Source organism: Oncorhynchus tshawytscha, linkage group LG30 (genome assembly GCF_018296145.1).
Source record: "Oncorhynchus tshawytscha isolate Ot180627B linkage group LG30, Otsh_v2.0, whole genome shotgun sequence".
Taxonomy (NCBI): domain Eukaryota; kingdom Metazoa; phylum Chordata; class Actinopteri; order Salmoniformes; family Salmonidae; genus Oncorhynchus; species Oncorhynchus tshawytscha.
Genome location: NC_056458.1, coordinates 40,627,894 through 40,649,107, shown reverse-complemented (window position 1 = coordinate 40,649,107; position 21,214 = coordinate 40,627,894). Strand labels below are relative to the sequence as shown.

Below are 21,214 nucleotides of genomic sequence, written 5' to 3'. Positions count from 1 at the left end.
AGTAGAAAGTGTGGCATTCGATCTCATTATTTATAGTTGGTATAAAACATGTTATCTGTAGATGTACTATGTTGTTTTTGTATGGGAACGATGATGTGAGTACAGTTGGGTAGGCCTACTTGTTGCTTATATTAAACTAGTTAGTCATGAGCATGGCCTCTGTCTACCATAGAAGATGCGTTGATCTGGGTGAAATTTTTTTGTTCAGTTGGCATTCTCCAGGCTCTGTCATACAAACAATATTTTTTTCCCACTCGTCTTCAAAACTAGGCCATACTATCAACAGCATTACACCCACAGCATAGGGACAATCTCTTTATCTCCTGTTTTTAAAAAGCTTAGGCTACTATTTTACCTGTCAGTGGAGGGGTGTAAACCTCAAAAGTGAATGAGCTGTCACCTTAATTCACATTTAGGTCATGAACGGCAACCCGCAGTGCTTGGCTTAGACTCTCTTGCTAGTAAAAATGAGAAAAACAAAAATGTTTTATTGTCACACACCGGATAGGTGCAGTGAAATGTGTTGTTTTAATTACCATGTTCCTCCATCCCCAGGACAACACAACTATCTGTGCGCTGGGAGGAACGACTGCATCATAGACAAGATCCGCAGGAAGAACTGCCCGGCGTGCCGCTTCCGCAAGTGTCTCCAAGCAGGGATGAATCTGGAAGGTAAGAGTGGCACCAACACACATTCATATTGTTCTCATATCAGTGGACTGGTAGTATACACTATTTCAGTCTTGTGGCAGACATAGTCATCTGGCAAAGGTAGACAGCATGTTGTCTCTGAAAGGTAGGGCTTTATGTTTTTGTCCCCTATAGCGATTGTGATTAGGAGTAGGATTAACTCTTAGATTCACTTAAGCCAGTAGTGGGCCTTAATTCCAGCAGTTATTGTTGACATAAACTAACCCGGTGGTTCCTCTTTGGCCCAGTGTCTAACAAGGGTCAGAGCCAGTGATCAACAACAGTCATTCAGTCAGAGCCAGTTGTTCCCATGTCCCTGAGCTTTAGAAAGATGGATACAAGGTTCACATCAGCTGTGTTTGGTTGTGGACATTTGTGTTAAGGGAAATATGGCGTAAATGGTCGAGTGAGAACGAAAATATGCCATTAAGAAAGAGGCAGCACTCTGCGGAAATGGACATGACGATAATCCACTTCATGCTATTTATATACATGTTCATTCTCACAGTGCTGCAGGGAATTAAATTGTTGATTTTATTTGTGAGTCAGAGAGGGGGAAAAAACCTTGATGGATACGGGTGCATAAGCAGACAACCAGAACCTTGGGTTGTACCAGAACGGCTCTTAGTTGCCATAGAAACGTGTATGGAGGAAATAAAAAAAAAGGATAGGAAAGACTGAGATGGTTTTTTGATGGTGACCCTCTCATCCGTTGCCAAGCGCCACATATTATAACAAAATTGATAGAACAGGTTTTCACCCAAGTCCAAAATACATTTAGTATTTTTCTCATGTTACGTTGCTCTTTTTAACTCTTTCGATTATTAAAACCTTTTCAGGCGTAACACAATGTGGATGACCGTCCTTTATGTTAGAGGTAAACTGTAGCCAAGGTAACCGGATAAGGCATCCTATAGGCTGCATGTTTTTGTTATGAAAAGACAAGTCAAGGTGTCTGTGTGGTCTATGCACTATCACCACCTGGGTTGAGTGAGATACGATAGCTAACAGGGAGGAGAATTACTGATCAGCTCTCTTTTATTCTCTGTCTCCCTCTTTGCAGCGAGGAAAAACAAGAAGCTGATCCGATTAAAAGGTCAGCAGACGACGATGGAGCCGAACCCTCCCCCACCTGACGAGAGGGCCTGCGCGTTGATCCCCAAGTCCATGCCCCAGCTGGTACCCACCATGCTATCCCTGCTCAAAGCCATTGAGCCGGAGGCCATTTACTCTGGCTACGACAGCACCATTCCCGACACCTCCACCCGCCTCATGACCACCCTCAACAGGCTGGGCGGACAGCAGGTTGTCTCAGCCGTCAAATGGGCCAAGTCCCTACCAGGTGAGAACACCTGGTACACCTCCATTAACACGGGGACATTTTAGCACAAATATGACTAGCAGTCATTATGGGCTAGGCTTGGTCCATTCCATTTCAACTCGAGTTAATTCAGGAAAGGAGCTAGGCCTACATTTAAATCCAGTGGCTTGCAAATGAATGAGGATATTTTTTTATTCATCTCATGAATTTCCATTTTTATTGATTGTGGAATGGAATTGAGTTGACCCCCAGCCTCTAATCGTGAGAACGAAGGAGCATGGTTTGATAATCGCCCCAAATATTTACTTTGTGCCTTGGTCTCTTCCAGCGGCCAACTGGCCTGGAATGAAATAACTTGTGGAGAAATCTTACATAACCACTGCATTGTTAATCAAATATGATCTGAAAGGACCTTCAACACTTTTGAAGTCTCAAACAATGAGAGATGATTGAACTGCAATTAAAGGTCACTTTTAACATTGACTTAACCCATAACAGTCTAAGCCCTGACTAAGCTGGGAGGGGTTATACTAAGCTATATGGAATTGTTTAAAAAAAGGTCATACCAAGGATCATTTTTCTATTTGATTTTGAATTTCAAGACCACTTGAAGTACAGATTCACTACATGGAACAACCGATAGTCACCAAAACAATCTAAAGGAACTTTGTTCTGAAGTGCCTGTTCTATATATGTATATATATGGTTTGGGATGATATGTATATATATGTATATATGTATATATATGTATATATGTGTGTGTACTGAACAAAAATATCAAAGCAACATGTAAAGTGTTGGTCCAATGTTTCATTAGCTGCAATAAAAGGTCCCAGAAATGTTCAATACACACAAAAAGCTTATTTCTCTCAAATTCTGTACACACATTTGTGCATCCCTGTTAGTGAGCATTTCTCCTTTGCCAAGATAATCCATCCACCTAACAGGTGTGGCATATCAAGAAGCTGATTAAACAGCATGATCATTGCAATGTGCTTTGGACAATACGTTTTGTCACACAACACAATGTCAACGATGTCAAGTTTTGAGGGAGTGTGCAATTGGCATGTCCACTAGAGCTGTTGTCAGATCATTTAATGTTCATTTCTCTACCATTAGCCGCCTCCAACGCGTTTCAAAGAATTTGACAGTATGTCCTACCGGCCTCACAGAACGTCCAACCGGACGCAGACCACGTCTAACCACGCCAGCATAGGACCTCCACATGCGGGATCTTCACCTGTGCGATCCTTCTGAGATCAGCTACCCAGACAGCTGATAAAATTGAGGAGCATCTGTCTGTAATAAAGCCATTTTGTGGGTGACAACTCATTCTGATTGGCTGGGCCTGGCTCCCCATTAAATTAGGGCCTAATCTGATTTCCTTATATGGACTGTAACTCAGTACTATCGTTGAAATTGTTGCATGTTGTGTTTATTTTTGTTCAGTACTTCTATAAAAAATAAATAAACTGGTACCGGGGGACATTCAGACGCGTCTTGTGAGGCCTGTGGGCGTCCTTGAGCAAAACAACCAACATGTACGTGTTCGTGGGTCTCACCTTTCCAAAGAGATTAGTGTGTAGACCAAACTATTCGGACGTTATAGACAGAAGTTGGCAGATCGGCTGTACCAACTTCAGACGAGTCCCAAGATGGCGAACACCATCGTGTTTTTGAGAGTCATTTTTCCATAGATTGGTCTTAACAGTTTGTGGGCCAAACCGTTCTGTCGGTACAGATTTTTGGGATGTCTCATGGTCTGACGAACACCACTCTAGCTCTGTCACCGTGACATTGGCGGATGCTGGTGGATTGAGACTCACCCAATGCAAAAAACATACAGTACCGTCAAAAGTTTGGACACCTACTCATTCAAGGGTTTTTATTGATATGTTGAATTGTAGAATAATAGTGAAGACATCAATACTAGGAAAAAACACATATGGAATCATGTAGTAAAAAAAAAAAGTGTTAAACAAATCTAAATAGATTTGAGATTTGAGATTCTTCAAAGTAGCCACCCTTTGCCTTGACAGCTTTGCACACTCTTGGCATTCTCTCAACCAGCTTCACCTGGAATGCTTTTCCAACAGAGTTCCCACATATGCTGAGCACTTGTTGGCTGCTTTTCCTTCACTCTGCGGTCCAACTCATCCCAAACCATCTCAATTGGGTTGAGGTCGGGTGATTGTGGAGGCCAGGTCATCTGATGTAGCACTCCATCACTCTCCTTATTGGTCAGATAGCCCTTACACAGCCTGGTGGTGTGTTGGGTCATTGTCCTGTTGAAAAACAAATGATAGTCCCATGAAGGCCTAATTCACGCAGTCTCCTCTGAACAGTGTCTGTGTCTGCTTTTTGCGACTGCACTTAGTTATTGAAATGTTCTGCATTGACTGACCTTCATGTCTTAAAGTGATGATGGACTGTCGTTTCTCTTTACTTATTTGAGCTATTCTTGCCGTAATATGGACTTGGTCTTTTACCAAATAGCCCTATCTTCTGTATACCACCCCTACCTTGTCACAACACTACTGATTGGCTCAAACGCATTAAGAAGGAAACTTTTAACAAGGCACACCTGTTAATTGAAATGCATTCCAGGTGACTACCTCATGCAAAGCTGTCATCAAGGCAGTAGGTGGCTACTTTGAAGAATCTCAAATATATTTAACTTTTTTAGGTTACTACATGATTCCATATGTGTTATTTCATAGTTTTGATGTCTTTACTATTATTCTTCAATGTATAAAACAGTAAAAATAAAGAAACTCTTGAATGAGTAGGTGTCAACTTTAGACTGGTACTCTGTGTGTGTATGTATGTGTGTATGTATGTATGTATGTATGTATGTATATATATATTATAAAACTGCCAGATTTCCTTCTTTATAATGCTAATTCCATTTCTGCGGGGTCGTGGTTAACTTTAAAAAAAAATGTATAGAGCTTTATAATTGTTTTTAATAATAATGGAATATAGGGTTGGGCGTTTGTTTCATACCGGGATATACGGTATAGCCAGAAGTGCACTGTTTCAAAACAATTTAGGCAAAAGGAATCTTGATCCAGGAGGAGATTTAATGCCTCTCCTCTGACCGCTTACATTGCCTCCAGAAAATATTCACACTTTGTTGTTACTGTCTGAATATTTTTTATTTATCAAACAATCACTGACCTACACCCAATACCCCATAATGTCAAAGTGGAATTATGTTTCTCTGAATTTTTATAAATTCATTAAAAGTGAAAAACTTAAATGTTCAACCCCTTTGTTATGGCAAGCCTAAATAAGTGATGTCTAAAACATGTGCTTAAGTTGCATGGAGTTTGTGTGCAATAATAGTGTTTAACATTAGTTTTTGTATGGCTACTTAATTTCTGTCCATATTTAACTGCCAGGGAGGTTTTTTAATGCCTTCAAAAGAAGGGCATCTATTGGTAGATGGATATTTTTTTAATTTTTAAAGCAGACATTGAATGTCCCTTTGAGCATGGTGAAGATATTACACTTTGGATGGTGAATTAATGCACCCAGTCACTACAAAGATGCAGGTGCCTTTCCTAACTCAGTTGCCAGAGAGGAAGGAAACCGCAGAGGGATTTCACCATGAGGCAAATGGTGACTTTAAAACAGTTACAGAGTTTAATGGCTGTGATAGAAAAACTGAAGATGGCTCAACATTGTAGTAACTCCACAATACTAACCTAATTGAGTGTCAAGATGGAAGCCTGGACGTAATAAAAATATTCCAAAACATGCATCCTGTTTGCAACAACTTTTCCAAGATGGCGTAGCAGTGGGATGCTTTTTATTGTCTTGTCCCGTCCCTTGTATGTATTTTCTATATTTTTAATCTCATTTTTCCATCTACGGACTGGACATACTCTTCTGCAACACGCCTCACTCAATGTGGTGTGGATCTGCTATTTCTTTATACTTTAGAACTGTAACTCCTTTCAGAAGCTAGCCAGCTAACTAGCTAGTAGTCAGTTAGCCACTGTTAGCGGTCATCACCTTTAACTCGGACATCTGCCAGCTTCAGCCCGGTCAACTCCTGCCAGCCTGCACAGCGCGATATCAACCCAGAGCATATCGGACTGCTTTTTTTTATTTTTAGGAATCCATATCTCTGGATTCCTACTGCAATCTTTGAACCTTTACTCCGGATCATTGCAGATCATTGAAACCCAGCCTAAAACACCAAACACCAAGCAATGCAGGTGTACCTCATTTAGCCTGGAGTTAGCCTCGAGCTAGGCCCATCTCCCGGCTAGCTGAAGAAATCCATCAGATAATCCCTGGACTTCAATACCTCTTTTGACAATTGGACTGGACCCTTTGCTGCTGATACGGAGCCCCACCGGTCCATCACGACTGGTCTGCCGATGTAACCGTCCGAGGGGGTTTCAACAGGCTCTTGCGTTGTGACGTCCCCCTGAGGCCCATCTGCTAGCACTGACCTGCTAGCTGTGTGAATCTCCGTGCCTCTAGCTCGCCTAGCTACTCACTGGACCCTATGATTACTTGGCTACACATGCCTCTCCCTAATGTCAATATGCCTTGTCTATTGCTGTTTTGGTTAGTAAATTTTGTCTTATTTCACTGTAGAGCCTCCAGCAATGCTCAATATGCCTTAGCTAGTCCTGTTCCACCTCCCACACATGTGGTGACCGCACCTGGCTTAAATGGTGCTTCGAGAGACAAAAGCTCTCTCATCGTCACTTAATGCCTAGGCTTACCTCCACTACTCACATCCTACCATACACTTGTCTGTACATTATGCCTTGAATCTATCATTGCATGCCCAGAAACCTATTCCTTTTACTCTGTTCTCAACACACTAGACGACCAGTTATTTTAGCCTTTAGCCGTACACTTATCCTACTCCTCTTCTGTTCCTCTGGTGATATAGAGGTTAACCCAGGCCCTGCAGCCCCTATCATCACTCCCATTCTCCAGGCAATCTCATTTGTTGACTTCTGTAACCGTAAAAGCATTGGTTTCATGCATGTTAACATTAGAAGCCTCCTCCCTAACTTTGTTTTATTCACTGCTTTAGCACACTCCGACAACCCGGATATCCTAACCGTGTCTGAATCCTGGTTTAGGAAGGCCACCAAAAATCCTGAAATTTCCATCCTTAACTAGAACATTTTCCGACAAGATAGAACTGCCAAAGGGGGCGCAGTTGCAATCTACTGCAGAGATAGCTTGCAGAGTTCTGTCATACTATCCAGGTCTGTGCCCAAACAATTCAAGCTTATACTTTTAAAAATCCACCTTTCCAGAAACAAGTCTCTCACTCTTGTCGGTTGTTATAGACCGCCTTCAGCCCCCAGCTGTGCCCTGGACACTATGTGAATTGATCGTCCCCCCCCATCTATCTTCAGAGTTTATACTGTTAGGTGACCAAAACTGGGACATGCTTAAAAACTTCTTAAGGTATAGGGGGCAGCATTTTCACTTTTGAATAAATAGCGTGCCCAATTTCAACTTCCTGCTACTCATGCCAGGAATATAAGATATGCATATTATTAGTAGATTTGGATAGAAAACACTCTGAAGTTTCTAAAACGGTTTGAATAATGTCTGTGAGTATAACAGAACTTATGTAGCAGGCAAAACCCCGAGGACTAACCGTTAATTTCTTTGGTCTCTGTCTGTTCACTGAGTTCTCATTGGCAAATTCTATTTCTTAGGAACCTGTTTTCAGTTCCTACCGCTTCCACTGGATGTCACCAGTCTTTGGAATTTGGTTGAGGTTATTCATTTGTGCAATGAAGAAGTAGGCCATCTAGGAACTGGGTAACACTGTTGAGAGTGCGCAAGACGTGAAAAGTAGCATGGTTTGTCTTCCTGTATTGAACACAGATAGACCCGTCTACAATTTGATCGATTATTAACGTTTAAAAATACCTAAAGTTGTATTACAAAAGTAGTTTGAAATATTTTGGCAAAGTTTATAGGCAACTTTTGAAATATTTTGTAGTCACGTTGCGCATTTTGGAAGCTGTTTTTCTGGATCAAACGCGCTTTATAAATTGACATTTGGATATATATGGACGGAATTAATCGAACAAAAGGACCAATTGTGATGTTTATGGGACATATTGGAGTGCCAACAAAAGAAGCCTGTCAAAGGTAATGCATGTTTTATATTTTATTTCTGCGTTTTGTGTAGCGCCTGCAGGGTTGAAATATGCTACCCTCTTTGTTGACTGTTGTGCTATCATCAGATAATAGATTCTTATGCTTTCGCCGAAAAACCTTTTTAAAATCTGACATGTTGACTGGATTCACAACGAGTGTAGCTTTAATTGAGTATCTTACATGTGTGATTTAATGAAAGTTAGATTTTTATATAATTTTTTTGAATTTGCCGCGCTGCATTTCCCCTGTTTTTTGCCCAAGTGGGACGCAACCGTCCCCTATACCATAAGAAGTTTTAACTGACTTGCCTAGTTAAATAAAGGTAAAATAACATTTTTGAAATACTTCGGTATATGGTATACACAGTATGTTGCCCAAGCCTAATGGAATTTCGATATCGAGGAAGCGCACAGTGGTTTTGCACATTCCTGGAATCCTTCGCTCAGCCAAACTGGTAACTCCAAAGGGGAAAGAATATTTCTCATCTTGAGATTGTTCAAACAGACAACATCCAAGTGGGTAACAGTTGTTGAAATTACATCATAGTAACTATGCAGAAACCGTTTGAAATTCTGCCCCCTGGTATATTTGTGCTCCACAGCATGGCAATGTTCTGATCAAATAAACATGTACTGTATAATTGGATCAGAATTGTTATTTGAAAGACCACTAATAACAACACTGCAGTACAGTGTATTAAAATGACATATCTTAGTCTTACCTTGGTCTTAATATATCAATGTTTTTGTCAAATTAACATATTCAGTTAATTTAGGTATATGGCTAGTTAGAGGTAAACCGCCCCATTCATGAAAATGGTTTGCTCTTAAAGTCACGTGGTCATGGCTTGCTATATTAAGCAGGCAGATAGGCATGGAGATATTAAATTATGTTCTATTGAACGTTAGGACACTCAATTTGCCCATTCTAAGTGACTGAGCGTGGTATGATTGTCGGTGCCAGGCGTGCCTGTTCCATCTCAAAAATGGCCAGCCTCCTTGGCTTTTTACGCACAACATTGTCTAAGGTTTTACCAAGAATAATGTGACAAAGAAAAAACATCCAGTTAGCGGAAGACCTGTGGGTGGAAACAACTCGTTGATGAGAGGTCGAAGGAGAATGGCAAGAATTGTATACGCTAACAGGCAGTCCACAAACAGGCAAATAATGGCTCAGTACAACTGAGGTGTGCAGAACGGCATCTCAGAACACGTAACTCGTTGGTCGTTGTCACGGCTGGGCTATTTCAGCAGACAACCACACTGAGTTCCATTTCTATCAGCTAAAAACAAGAAGAAGCACCTCCAATAGACAATTGAGGAGTAGAAAAACACTGTCTGGTCTGACGAATCCTGGATCCTGTTGTCATGCTGTTGGCAGTCAGGAGTTTGTGTAAGCAGCGTAAGTCCATGGCCCCATCCTGCCTGTTTTCCTGGCACACGTTAGGTCCCTTTATACCAATTGAGCCACGTTTCCATGCACAACTAATTCAGGCTGTTCTGGAGGCAAAGGGGGGTTTGATCCGGTACTACATGGGTGTACCTAATAAACCGAGTGTATAATTTTATCAGCATTATAGCTCACTCAAAAGAATAGCACTAACAACACTGCAATCCTGACTAATGCTCTGTGGGTTGTCTGTTTTGTACAGGATTCCGGAACCTTCACCTGGATGACCAGATGACCCTGCTGCAGTGCTCCTGGCTGTTCCTCATGTCGTTCGGCTTGGGCTGGCGCTCCTACCAGCAGTGTAACGGGGGGATGTTGTGCTTCGCCCCTGACTTGGTTATTAATGAGTAAGTTCAGAGAGTCAGAGATGGAGAGGGGTCAGGAATACACCTAGGAGGGCTGTAGCTGACTGGGGGCTCTGGAGATGAGAAAGGTCAGCCTGGGTGGTAGGTGGGTTTCTATGAAAAGTTAAACCCTCTTTATGATATGGATTGCCTGAATGAAACACCGATATATATATATATATATATATATATACACAGTGTATACAGTGTATACATACAGTACCAGTCAAAAGTTTGGACACACCTACTCATTCCAGGTTTTTTTAATTTTTTAATTTTTTACTATATTCTACATTGTAGAATAATAGTGAAGACATCAAAACTATGAAATAACACGCATGGAATCATGTAGTAACCCAAAAGTGTTAAACAAGTAAAAATATATATTTTATATTTGAGATTCTTCAAAGTAGCCACCCTTTGCCTGGATGACAGCTTTGCTCACTCTTGGCATTCTCTCAACCAGCTTAATGAGGTAGTCACCTGGAATGCATTTCAATTAACAGATGTGCCTTGTTTGTGTAATTTCTTTCCTTTTTATGCGTTTGAGCCAATCAGTTCTGTTGTGACAAGGTGGGGGTGGTATACAGAAGATAGGGCTATTTGGTAAAATACCAAGTTCATATTAGAAAAAGCCAAGGCTAGCTTTTTCAAGCAGAAATTTGCTTCCTGCAACACAAACTCAAAAAAGTTCTGTGACATTGTAAAGTCCATGGAGAATAAGAGCACCTCCTCCCAGCTGCCCACTGCACTGAGGATAGGAAACTCTGTCACCACCGATAAATCTACTATAATTGAGAATTTCAATAAACATTTTTCTACCCCTACCCCGGTCAACAGCACTGCACCCCCCACAGCAACTCGCATAAGCCTTCCCCATTTCTCCTTCTTCCAAATCCAGTCAGCTGATGTTCTGAAAGAGCTGCAAAATCTGGACCCCTACAAATCAGCTGGGCTAGACAATTTGGACCCTTTCTTTCTAAAACTATCTGCCGAAATTGTTGCAACCCCTATTACTAGCCTGTTCAACCTCTTTCATGTGGTCTGAGATTCCCAAAGATTGGAAAGCAGCTGCTGTCATCCCCCTCTTCAAAGGGGGGACACTCTTGACCCAAACGGCTACAGACTTATATCTATCCTACCCTGCCTTTCTAAGGTCTTCAAAAGCCAAGTTAACAAACAGATCACCGACCATTTCGAATCCCACCGTACCTTCTCTGCTATGCAATCTGGTTTCAGAGCTGGTCATGGGTGCACCTCAGCCACGCTCAAGGTCCTAAACGATATCTTAACCGCCATCGATAAGAAACATTACTGTGCAGCCGTATTCATTGACCTGGCCAAGGCTTTCGACTCTGTCAATCACCACATCCTCATCGGCAGACTCAACAGCCTTGGTTTCTCAAATGATTACCTCGCCTGGTTCACCAACTACTTCTCTGATAGATTTCAGTGTGTCAAATCTGAGGGCCTGTTGTCCGGGCCTCTGGCAGTCTCTATGGGGGTGCCACAGGGTTCCATTCTTGGGCCAACTCTCTTCTCTTTATACATCAATGATGTTGCTCTTGCTGCTGGTGAGTCTCTGATCCACGTCTACGCAGACGACACCATTCTGTATTCTTTTGGCCCTTCTTTGGACACTGTGTTAACAACCCTCCAGATGAGTTTCAATGCCATACAGCTCTCCTTCCGTGGCCTCCAACTGCTCTTAAATACAAGTAAAACTAGATGCATGCTCTTCAACCGATCGCTGCCTGCACCTGCCTGCCCGTCCAGCATCACTACTTTGGACGGTTCTGACTTAGAATATGTGGACAACTACAAATACCTAGGTGTCTGGTTGGACTGTAAACTCTCCTTCCAGACATAAAACATCTCCAATCCAAAGTTAAATCTAGATTTGGCTTCCTATTTCGCAACAAAGGATACTTCACCCATGCTACCAAACATACCCTCGTAAAACTGATCATCTTACCGATCCTTGACTTCGGCGATGTCATTTACAAAATAGCCTCCAACACCCTACTCAACCAATTGGATGCAGTATATTACAGTGCCATCCGTTTTTGTCACCAAAGCCCCATATACTACCCACCACTGCTACCTGTACACTTGTTGGCTGGCCCTCGCTTCATACTCTTCGCCAAACCCACTGGCTCCAGGTCATCTACAAGATCCTGCTAGGTAAAGTCCCGCCTTATCTCTGCTCGCTGGTCACCATAGCAGCACCCACCCGTAGCACGCGTTCCAGCAGGTATATCTCACTGGTCACCCCCAAAGCCAATTCCTCCTTTCCTTCCAGTTCTCTGCTGCCATTGACTGGAACGAACTACAAAAATCTCTGGAACTGGAAACGCTTATCTCCCTCACTAGCTTTAAGCACCAGCTGTCAGAGCAGCTCACAGATCACTGCACCTGTACATAGGCCATCGATAATAGCCCAAACTACCTCTTCCCCTACTGTATTTATTATTTATTTTTGCTCCTTTGCACCCCAGTATTTCTACTTTGCACACTCATCTACTGTCAAATCTACCATTCCAATGTTTTAATTGCTATTTACTTTGCCACCATGACCTATTTATTACCTTTACCTCCCTTATCTCAACACATTTGCTCACATTGTATATAGACTTATTTTTATACTGTTTTATTCACTGTATGTTTGTTTACTCCATGTGTAACTCTGTGGTTATGTGTCAAACTGCTTTGCTTTATTTTGGCCAGGTCGCAGTTGTAAATGAGAACTTGTTCTCAACTTGCCTACCTGGTTAAATAAAGGTGAAATAAAAATAAAATAAAAAATATTATAGCAAGAATACTCAAATAAGCAAAGAGAAACGACAGTCAATTACTTTAAGACATGAAGGTCAGTCAATCCGGAAAATTTCAAGAATGGACCGCCACAGGAAAGGAAGAACCAGAGTTACCTCTGCTGCAGAGGATAAGCTCATTTAGAGTTACCAGCCTCAGAAATTACAGCCCAAATAAATGCTTCACAGGGTTCAAGTAACAGACACATCTCAACATCAACTGTTCAGGGGAGACTGTGTGAATCAGGCCTTCATTGTCGAATTGCTGCAAAGAAATCTATACTAAAGGACACCAATAAGAAGAAGATATTTACTTGGGCCAAGAAACACGAGGAATGGACATTAGACCAGTGGAAATCCTGTCCTTTTGTCTGATGAGTCCAAATTGAGATTTTTGGTTCCAATTGCTGTGTCTTGGTTCCAATTGCCGTGTGAGACGCAGAGTAGGTGAACGGATGATTTCCGCATGTGTGGTTCCCACCGTGAAGCATGGAGGAGGTGTGATGGTGTAGGGGTGCTCTGCTGGTGAAACTGTCATGGATTTATTTAGAATTCAAGCCAAACTTAACCAGCATGGCTACCACAGAATTCTGCAGCGATACGCCATCCCATCTGGTTTGCGCTTAGTGCCACTATCATTCGTTTTTCAACAGGACAATGACCCAACACACCTCCCTCCAGGCTGTGTAAGGGCAATTTGGCCAATAAGGAGAGTGATGGAGTGCTGCATCAGATGACCTGGCCTCTACAATCACCCAACCTCAACCTAAATGAGATGGTTTGGGATGTGTTGGACCGCAGAGTGAAGGAAAAGCAGCCAACAAGTGCTCAGCATATGTGGGAACTTCTTCAGGACTGTTAAAGCATTCCAGGTGAAGCTGGTTGGAAGAATGCCTTGATGACAGCATTGCACACTTTTGGCAAAGGGTGGCTTCTTTGAAGAATCACATAACACTTTTTTTGGTTACTACATGATTCCAAATGGGTTATTTCATAGTTCACTATTGTCTTCACTATTATTCTACAATGTAGAAAATAGTAAAAAATTAATAAAAACCCTTGAATGAGTAGGTGTGTCCAAACCTTTGACTGGTACTGTATATATATCCTGGACAAAGTGAAGAGAAAGGACATACTGTCCATCCAATAAGGGCTGATTTCACAGCCCAGAGTGTCAACGCTCTGTTTCTCCAGCTGTATCATAGGCGGAACATTCATTACACTATGTCGATTGCAGATGGAAACAGGTGTTGATTATCGTGTGTGTGTGTGTGTGTGTGTGTCAGTGAGAGGATGAAGTTGCCATACATGACCGACCAGTGTGAGCAGATGCTGAAGATTTCCACTGAGTTTGTGAGGCTGCAGGTGTCCTATGATGAGTACCTGTGTATGAAAGTCCTACTGCTGCTCAGCACAGGTACAGTACAACATTTACAGTGATTCTTAGTTATACAGTATGATTTGTATACTATGTTTTTCATTGTCATATTTGTAAAAGTATAACATAAAAATATTACCTGAATAATTTTAGTAATTTAGCAGGTGCTCTTATCCAGAGCGACTTAAAATGAATGCATTAATCTTAAAATGGCTAGTTGAGACAACCACATGCCGTGGGATTTAAGATAGATACTCTGAAGAGGTAGGGTTTGAGACGTTTTCAGAAGATGGGTAGGGACTCCGCTGTCCTGGCGTTAGGGAGAAGCTTGTTCCACCATTGGGGTGCCAGGACAGAGAAGAGCTGGACTGGGCTGAGCGGGAGCTGCCCCCCTGGAGATTTAAACAGTTATTCATTATAGCAGTCCAACACCGTTTGAAAGGAACAGGCTGGGGAAAAGCAGATGTTTAGACGTCTCAAAGTACAGAAGAGGAGTTCATCCAGACAGACAACTGAAGCTTCAGTTTTTTCAATTAGCTTTGTACAAATGAGGCCTCGGTAAAAAAAGTCCCAGCATGACAAACCATTACCAAAACATATTTAAGCAGAAGACACTGCTTATTGACTGGGGAACAAAGCTTTTAAAGGCTTTCAAATTACTCAGTGAGTAGTGTTGAAAGGAGCACACACTTGCCTTTTGATTGCTTCTTAGGGGAATTAAAATTACATTTACAGACAGCGCTGTGCTTTTTTTTTTGTTAACCAGTGAGCAATCATCCTTGATTTCCTCTCACACAGGACCGACAGACGTTTTCACGTTTTATTTTTGTCTCCTCAATAATGATATCCACATAATTGGATCTGGAAATGTCAAGAAAATACACAAGAGGACCATTTTTGATCGATGTAGACATATTGCCTGCTATTATAGACCTGGGTCATTCCACAAAAATGTTGTCCCTTTTTTGCGTCCCTTTGCTATTTTAAATAGAAATTCTGAACCAATATTGAGTAAAAAAAATCAATGTAAAAAGTGTGCATTTTGACATGTCCCTCCATGCTCCATTTGTGTCTTCTAGGAAGATTTTAACCCACTTAACCCCAAAATGTTTCCTAAGTTTTCACCATCAGTAACCACATTTCCATCCAGTTTTTATGCGAGTAAGGTCATATCGTATATAAAAGAAAAATATCATGACAGCTGTTCAGAAAATTTCTTCATTTGAAATGGTGGGAACTTTTTGTGTCGGTAAAATGTATTATGCAAGAAATTGATGTGGAAACGCCTTTAGATAAAACAAATTATGATGAAATTCACAGGGTGAAGAAAGTGCATGGTATGTATGCGCGTGATGCTCCTTTACAATAAATGTCGAGTGTCTTATTCTGGTGACATGATGTTCAATGCTTGATTGTTTTTATTTGTCAAAACGGCAATCTCATGTAGACTAGCCTACCCGCACTGTATCTGCGAGCTGTTGGCTAGAACACATGCCAAGACCAGAGTAGGCCCATTTGCTATGTAACGCAACAGTTTTTGTGACATCTGTTGATAGAGTTGAAAATGTGATGAAAACACATTGAACATTACACTTTTATTTGGTACATGAAAACTTAAGTGAAAAAGTAAATATTGTGTGCCCTACGTCATCACACACTGATTTGTATCTGCAACAAGTCAGGTGTGGGAAAATGCGCTTTTTTTGAAAGCGTATTTTAGAATATTTGCATGAAATTCTGTCACCAATTGGATGGAAACCTAGCTACTGACTCTCTAACTGACCCTATTGGATGGAAACCATAGCTACTGACTCTCTAACTGACCCTATTGGATGGAAACCTAGATACTGACTCTCTAACTGACCCTATTGGATGGAAACCTAGCTACTGACTCTCTAACTGACCCTATTGGATGGAAACCTAGCTACTGACTCTCTAACTGACCCTATTGGATGGAAACCTAGCTACTGACTCTCTAACTGACCTTATTGGATGGAAACCTAGCTACTGACTCTCTAACTGACCCTATTGGATGGAAACCTAGCTACTGACTCTCTAACTGACCCTATTGGATGGAAACCTAGCTACTGACTCTCTAACTGACCCTATTGGATGGAAACCTAGCTACTGACTCTAACTGACCCTATTGGATGGAAACCTAGCTACTGACTCTCTAAATGACCCTAATGGAGCTACTGATCTAACTGATTGATGCAAACTTAGCTACTGACTCTCTAAATGACCCTATTGGATGGAAACCTAGCTACTGACTCTCTAACTGACCCTATTGGATGGAAACCTAGCTACTGACTCTCTAACTGACTCTATTGGATGCAAACTTAGCTATTGCTATTGTAAAGCCTTAGTTTGTTGCTTTGACAGTCATTGTGTTAGTTATCTGTCCCAAATGTTTAGGTCAATTAACCCTGTGAGGTGAACTGAACTTTAATATGGTGAAACTTAAAACCTAAAGAAACATTGAACATCTAATAGCCACATCATATTGTAAAAGCGGGTGAGCTAGTTCTACTCCTTTTGGCCATTTTTGTCTGGTGTTTTGTGTGGGAAAACTGAGTGGGTTGAGAAAAACACTTCAACCCCATAGTGAGACCGGCTAGAAATATTTTAACAATAAAACCATTTTGTGAAGCTTGTATTCAATTGCCACTTCCTGTTGCACACAACAATCTTCTATACCCCCTGTAACAAGGATTCATGGCAGATTTAACTAGTAATTACCAGTTGGAGGCTGAGTATGTGAGCAGAGTTGAGCGGTCGGAAATCCCGCTTATGGAGCCGTGCTCCAATGCTCCACGTCCCTTTCAACCGCTCGGCTAAAATCCGCTCCTCACTCACAGGAAAAAAAACAGCTGTTCCATATTATATATACATATTGTGGAGCGTTGTACAATGTATAGTCATTGTTTAAATCCATACAATCCAAAAATGGTGAAATCCCTCAATCTGACCAAGTTGCACCAATTCAGTGACCTTTGAGAAGTGTAACTACCCACCTATAGACATATCTCCTGTTAGTTGTGATTCACCGATATGAGGGCCACCATTGTTCCTGTTCCCAAGAAAGCTAAGGTAACGGAGCTAAATGACTACCGCCCTGTAGCACTCACTTCCGTCATCATGAAGTGCTTTGTGAGACTAGTCAAGGACCATATCACCTCCACCCTACCTGACACCCAAGACCCACTCCAATTTGCTTACCGCCCCAATAGGTCCACAGACGACGCAATCACACTGCACACTGCCTTAACCCATCTGGACAAGATGAATACCTATGTAAGAATGCTGTTCATCGATTACAGCTCAGCATTTAACACCATAGTGATCCCAAGATGGCGTAGCAGTGAAGACGTGTTTGTTTGTCCTCTCATGTACTTTTTGTGTTTTTTCGTATTTTTTGTATTTATATTTCAATTTATTTTCAATCTCTTTTCGATTTTTAATTTGATTATACATTCCGGTAACCTGCCTCACCCAATGTGATACGGAATCGCTATTATTTTCAATTTTAGAACACATTCAAGAACCTCCAGAAGCTAACCAGCTAATTAGCTACAAGCTATTTAGTCATTGTTAGCCACTGCTAGCGGCTTTTACCTTCTGCACAGATACCAGCCCTGTTTTTAGCCTGGATAATACTCGCTAGTCTACCAGTATCGGACTGTCTCTCCACAACAACGCCGGATTCCTGCCGTAATCCCTGGACCACTACTTCTGATCTTCACAGCTAGCTTGCAGCTAGCTAGCTCTCCCTGAGGCCCACCTCCCGGCCTACTCAGCTGTTCACCCGAACCCCACTCATACACGGCTAGAGCCCAATACTCCACCGGATCCTTGCTGTAAACTCTGGACCTTGGCACCGGATCACCGCTGCTACCGATTGGCTATAGTGGCTAATGCCACTGCCAAGAAGCTAGCACCAGTTAGCTGTGTTAGCCGTGAGCCAGGCGCATCTCCCGGCTAGAAAACTAAATTCTACAATACCTCTTTCGCCATCTGGCTTGGATTCTCTGTCAACACGGCACCCCTCCGCACCACCACGACTGGTCTGCCGACAAATATTCCATCCGATGTGCCTTCAACCAGCCTCCGCCGGAGCAGACGCTCCTACTATCCCCGGCCTACTAACTTTAAACGCTGTGTCGCCCACATGCTAACGTAGTGGCGGCTTCCCTGTTCCATCTACTGCTGCCCCCTGGACACTATGATCACTTGGCTACATAGCTGATGCCTGCTGGACTGTCCATTAATCACGGTACTCCATTCTGTTTATTTATTTTTATCTGTCGGCCCCAGCCGCGAATTCAGGCTCTGTGTGTAGTTAATCCGACCCTCTCTGCCTAGTCATCACCATTTTACCTGCTGTTGTTGTCTCACCTGTTGTTTTAGCTAGCTCTCCCAATCAACACCTGCGATTACTTTATGCCTCGCTGTATGTCTCTCTCAAATGTCAATATGCATTCTATACTGTTGTTCATGTTAGTTAGCATTGTTTTAGTTTACAATGAGCCCCTAGTTCCACTCTTCATACCTCTGATACCTCCTTTGTCCCACCTCCCACACATGCGGTGACCTCACCCATTACAACCAGCATGTCCAGAGACAACCTCTCTTATCATCACCCAGTGCCTGGGCTTACCTCTGCTGTACCCGCAGCCCACCATACCCCTGTCTGTGCATTATTCCCTGAATATATTCTACCACGCCCAGAAATCTGCTCCTTTTATTCTTTGTCCCCAACGCTCTAGGCGACCAGTTTTGATAGCCTTTAGCCGCACCCTCATCCTACTCCTCCTCTGTTCCGTGGGTGATGTGGAGGTAAACCCAGACCATGCATGTCCCCAGGCACCCTCATTTGTTGACTTCTGTGATCGAAAAAGCCTTGGTTTCATGCATGTCAACATCAGAAGCCTCCTCTCTAAGTTTGTTTTACTCACTGCTTTAGCACACTCTGCCAACCCTGATGTCCTTGCCGTGTCTGAATCCTGGCTTAGGAAGGCCACCAAAAATTCGGAGATTTACATACCAAACTATAACATTTTCCGTCAAGATAGAACCCCCCCCATCTAGCTTCAGAGTTTGTTCTGTTAGGTGACCTAAACTGGGATATGCTTAACACCCCGGCAGTCCTACAATCTAAGCTAGATGCCCTCAATCTCACACAAATCATCAAGGAACCCACCAGGTACAACCCTAAATCTGTAAACAAGGGCACCCTCATAGACGTTCCTTCAGACGACACTACAGTGGTAGGCTTGATTACCAACAGCGATGAGACGGCCTACAGGGAGGAGGTGAGGGCCCTCTGAGTATGGTTTCAGAAAAATAACCTCACAGTCAATGTCAACAAAACAAAGGAGATGATCGTGGACTTCAGGAAACAGCATCTATGTGAAGCTAGCCACAATAAGAATTAGCCACAATAGTAGACTGCGGTTAGCCTTCAAAATAAAACTATGGCATAATTCTACTATTTGTATTCATTTGCATCACTGTCAATGACATACTTTTATTTTGAAGGCAAACTGCAAATTTCACTCTTGTGCCTAATCCTTATTGTGGATAGCTTCACAACCAAGTCCAGTCAAGCCTCACTAGCAAGATGAAGCTAGCTGGCTGTTTATAATGTTAGCTTTAGCTATCTGGCTCGCTATTTATTTTCATGAACTGAAGTTCAATTTCAATAGGTGAACAACAAGTAGCAACCTAGCTAATACTTCCTCACAAGGATTCCTAAATCATTGCTAAGAATAAGCTACCCCAGAAGTTGCGGTCGAACAAATGATGGTTTATTACCAATGCGGTATTGTAAACACATAATTTGTGGCCGGTGTTTGCTTGTTTGCAGACTTTTTAAAAAGCTTTGACAGTGCTACTGTATCTTTTTTGACACGCAAAGACCCAAACAGCGTTCCATAGTATGTATGTCTTGAAGCTAATAGCAGTGACGCTATTACTGTGTAACTCCGGTAGGGCAACATCTGAAAAATAGCGCACTTGGTAGTGTGTACCGGTGCTCGACCAGGCAGCGAAAGCCAACATCACCCATGAGAGAACGCTTGATTGTCAAGAAAAATGAATTCCATTATCTTGGCTTTAATGGATTTCGCCTTTTGAGTTGTCTCGCTGAAATTTTCTTACCCTTTCAAATGACTGCTCGACTTGTTGACTGCTTGATCCACACAGCAGGCATTGTGGGCTAGTTTAGGAATGCTGTGTTGCACGTGTAGCACCACATTTAACGAGACGTCATTTCGGGATTATTCTATTCTATGTTTGGAAAATAACCTCACTATATCCAAACCAAAAAGAGTATACCAGGGGCAAGTCAATTTGTACAGTGGGGAGAACAAGTATTTGATACAATGCCGATTTTGCAAGTTTTCCTACTTACAAAGCATGTAGAGGTCTGTAATTTTTATCATAGGTACACTTCAACTGTGAGAGATGGAATCTAAAACAAAAATCCAGAAAATGACATTGTATGATTTTTTATGTAATTAATTTGCATGTTATTGCATGACGTAAGTATTTGATACATCAGAAAAGCATAACTTAATATTTGGTACAGAAACCTTTGTTTGAATTACAGAGATTATAGGTTTACTTTAGTTCTTGACCAGGTTTGTACACACTGCAGCAGGAATTTTGGCCCACTCCTCCATACAGACCTTCTTCAGATCCTTCAGGTTTCGGGGCTGTCGCTGGGCAATACAGACTTTCAGCTCCCTCCAAATATTTTCTATTGGGTTCAGGTCTGGAGACTGGCTAGGCCACTCCAGGACCTTGAGATGCTTCTTAGTTTCCTTGGCTGTATGTTTCGGGTTGTTGTCATGCTGGAAGACCCAGCCACGACCCATCTTCAATGCTCTTACTGAGGGAAGGAGGTTGTTGGTCAAGATCTCACGATACATGGCCCCATCCATCCTCCCCTCAATACGGTGCAGTCATCCTGTCCCCTTTGCAGAAAAGCATCCCCCAAAAATTATGTTTCCACCTCCATGCTTCACAGTTGGGATGGTGTTCTTGGGGTTGTACTCATCCT

At 42.2% G+C, this 21,214-nt stretch overlaps 1 protein-coding gene across 5 annotated transcripts in view; it reads left to right on the top strand.

Moving 5' to 3' along the window:
• Positions 1-21,214, top strand: part of LOC112228297 (glucocorticoid receptor) — a 107,327-nt gene that overhangs the window by 80,215 nt on the left and 5,898 nt on the right. For all 5 annotated transcript variants that reach the window (XM_024393493.2, XM_024393492.2, XM_024393491.2 and 2 more), the window contains 4 exons: positions 556-672; positions 1,754-2,032; positions 9,819-9,963; positions 14,060-14,190. In XM_024393493.2, the coding sequence (XP_024249261.1) occupies positions 556-672; positions 1,754-2,032; positions 9,819-9,963; positions 14,060-14,190 (672 nt within the window). The remainder of the gene's footprint in view (positions 1-555; positions 673-1,753; positions 2,033-9,818; positions 9,964-14,059; positions 14,191-21,214) is intronic.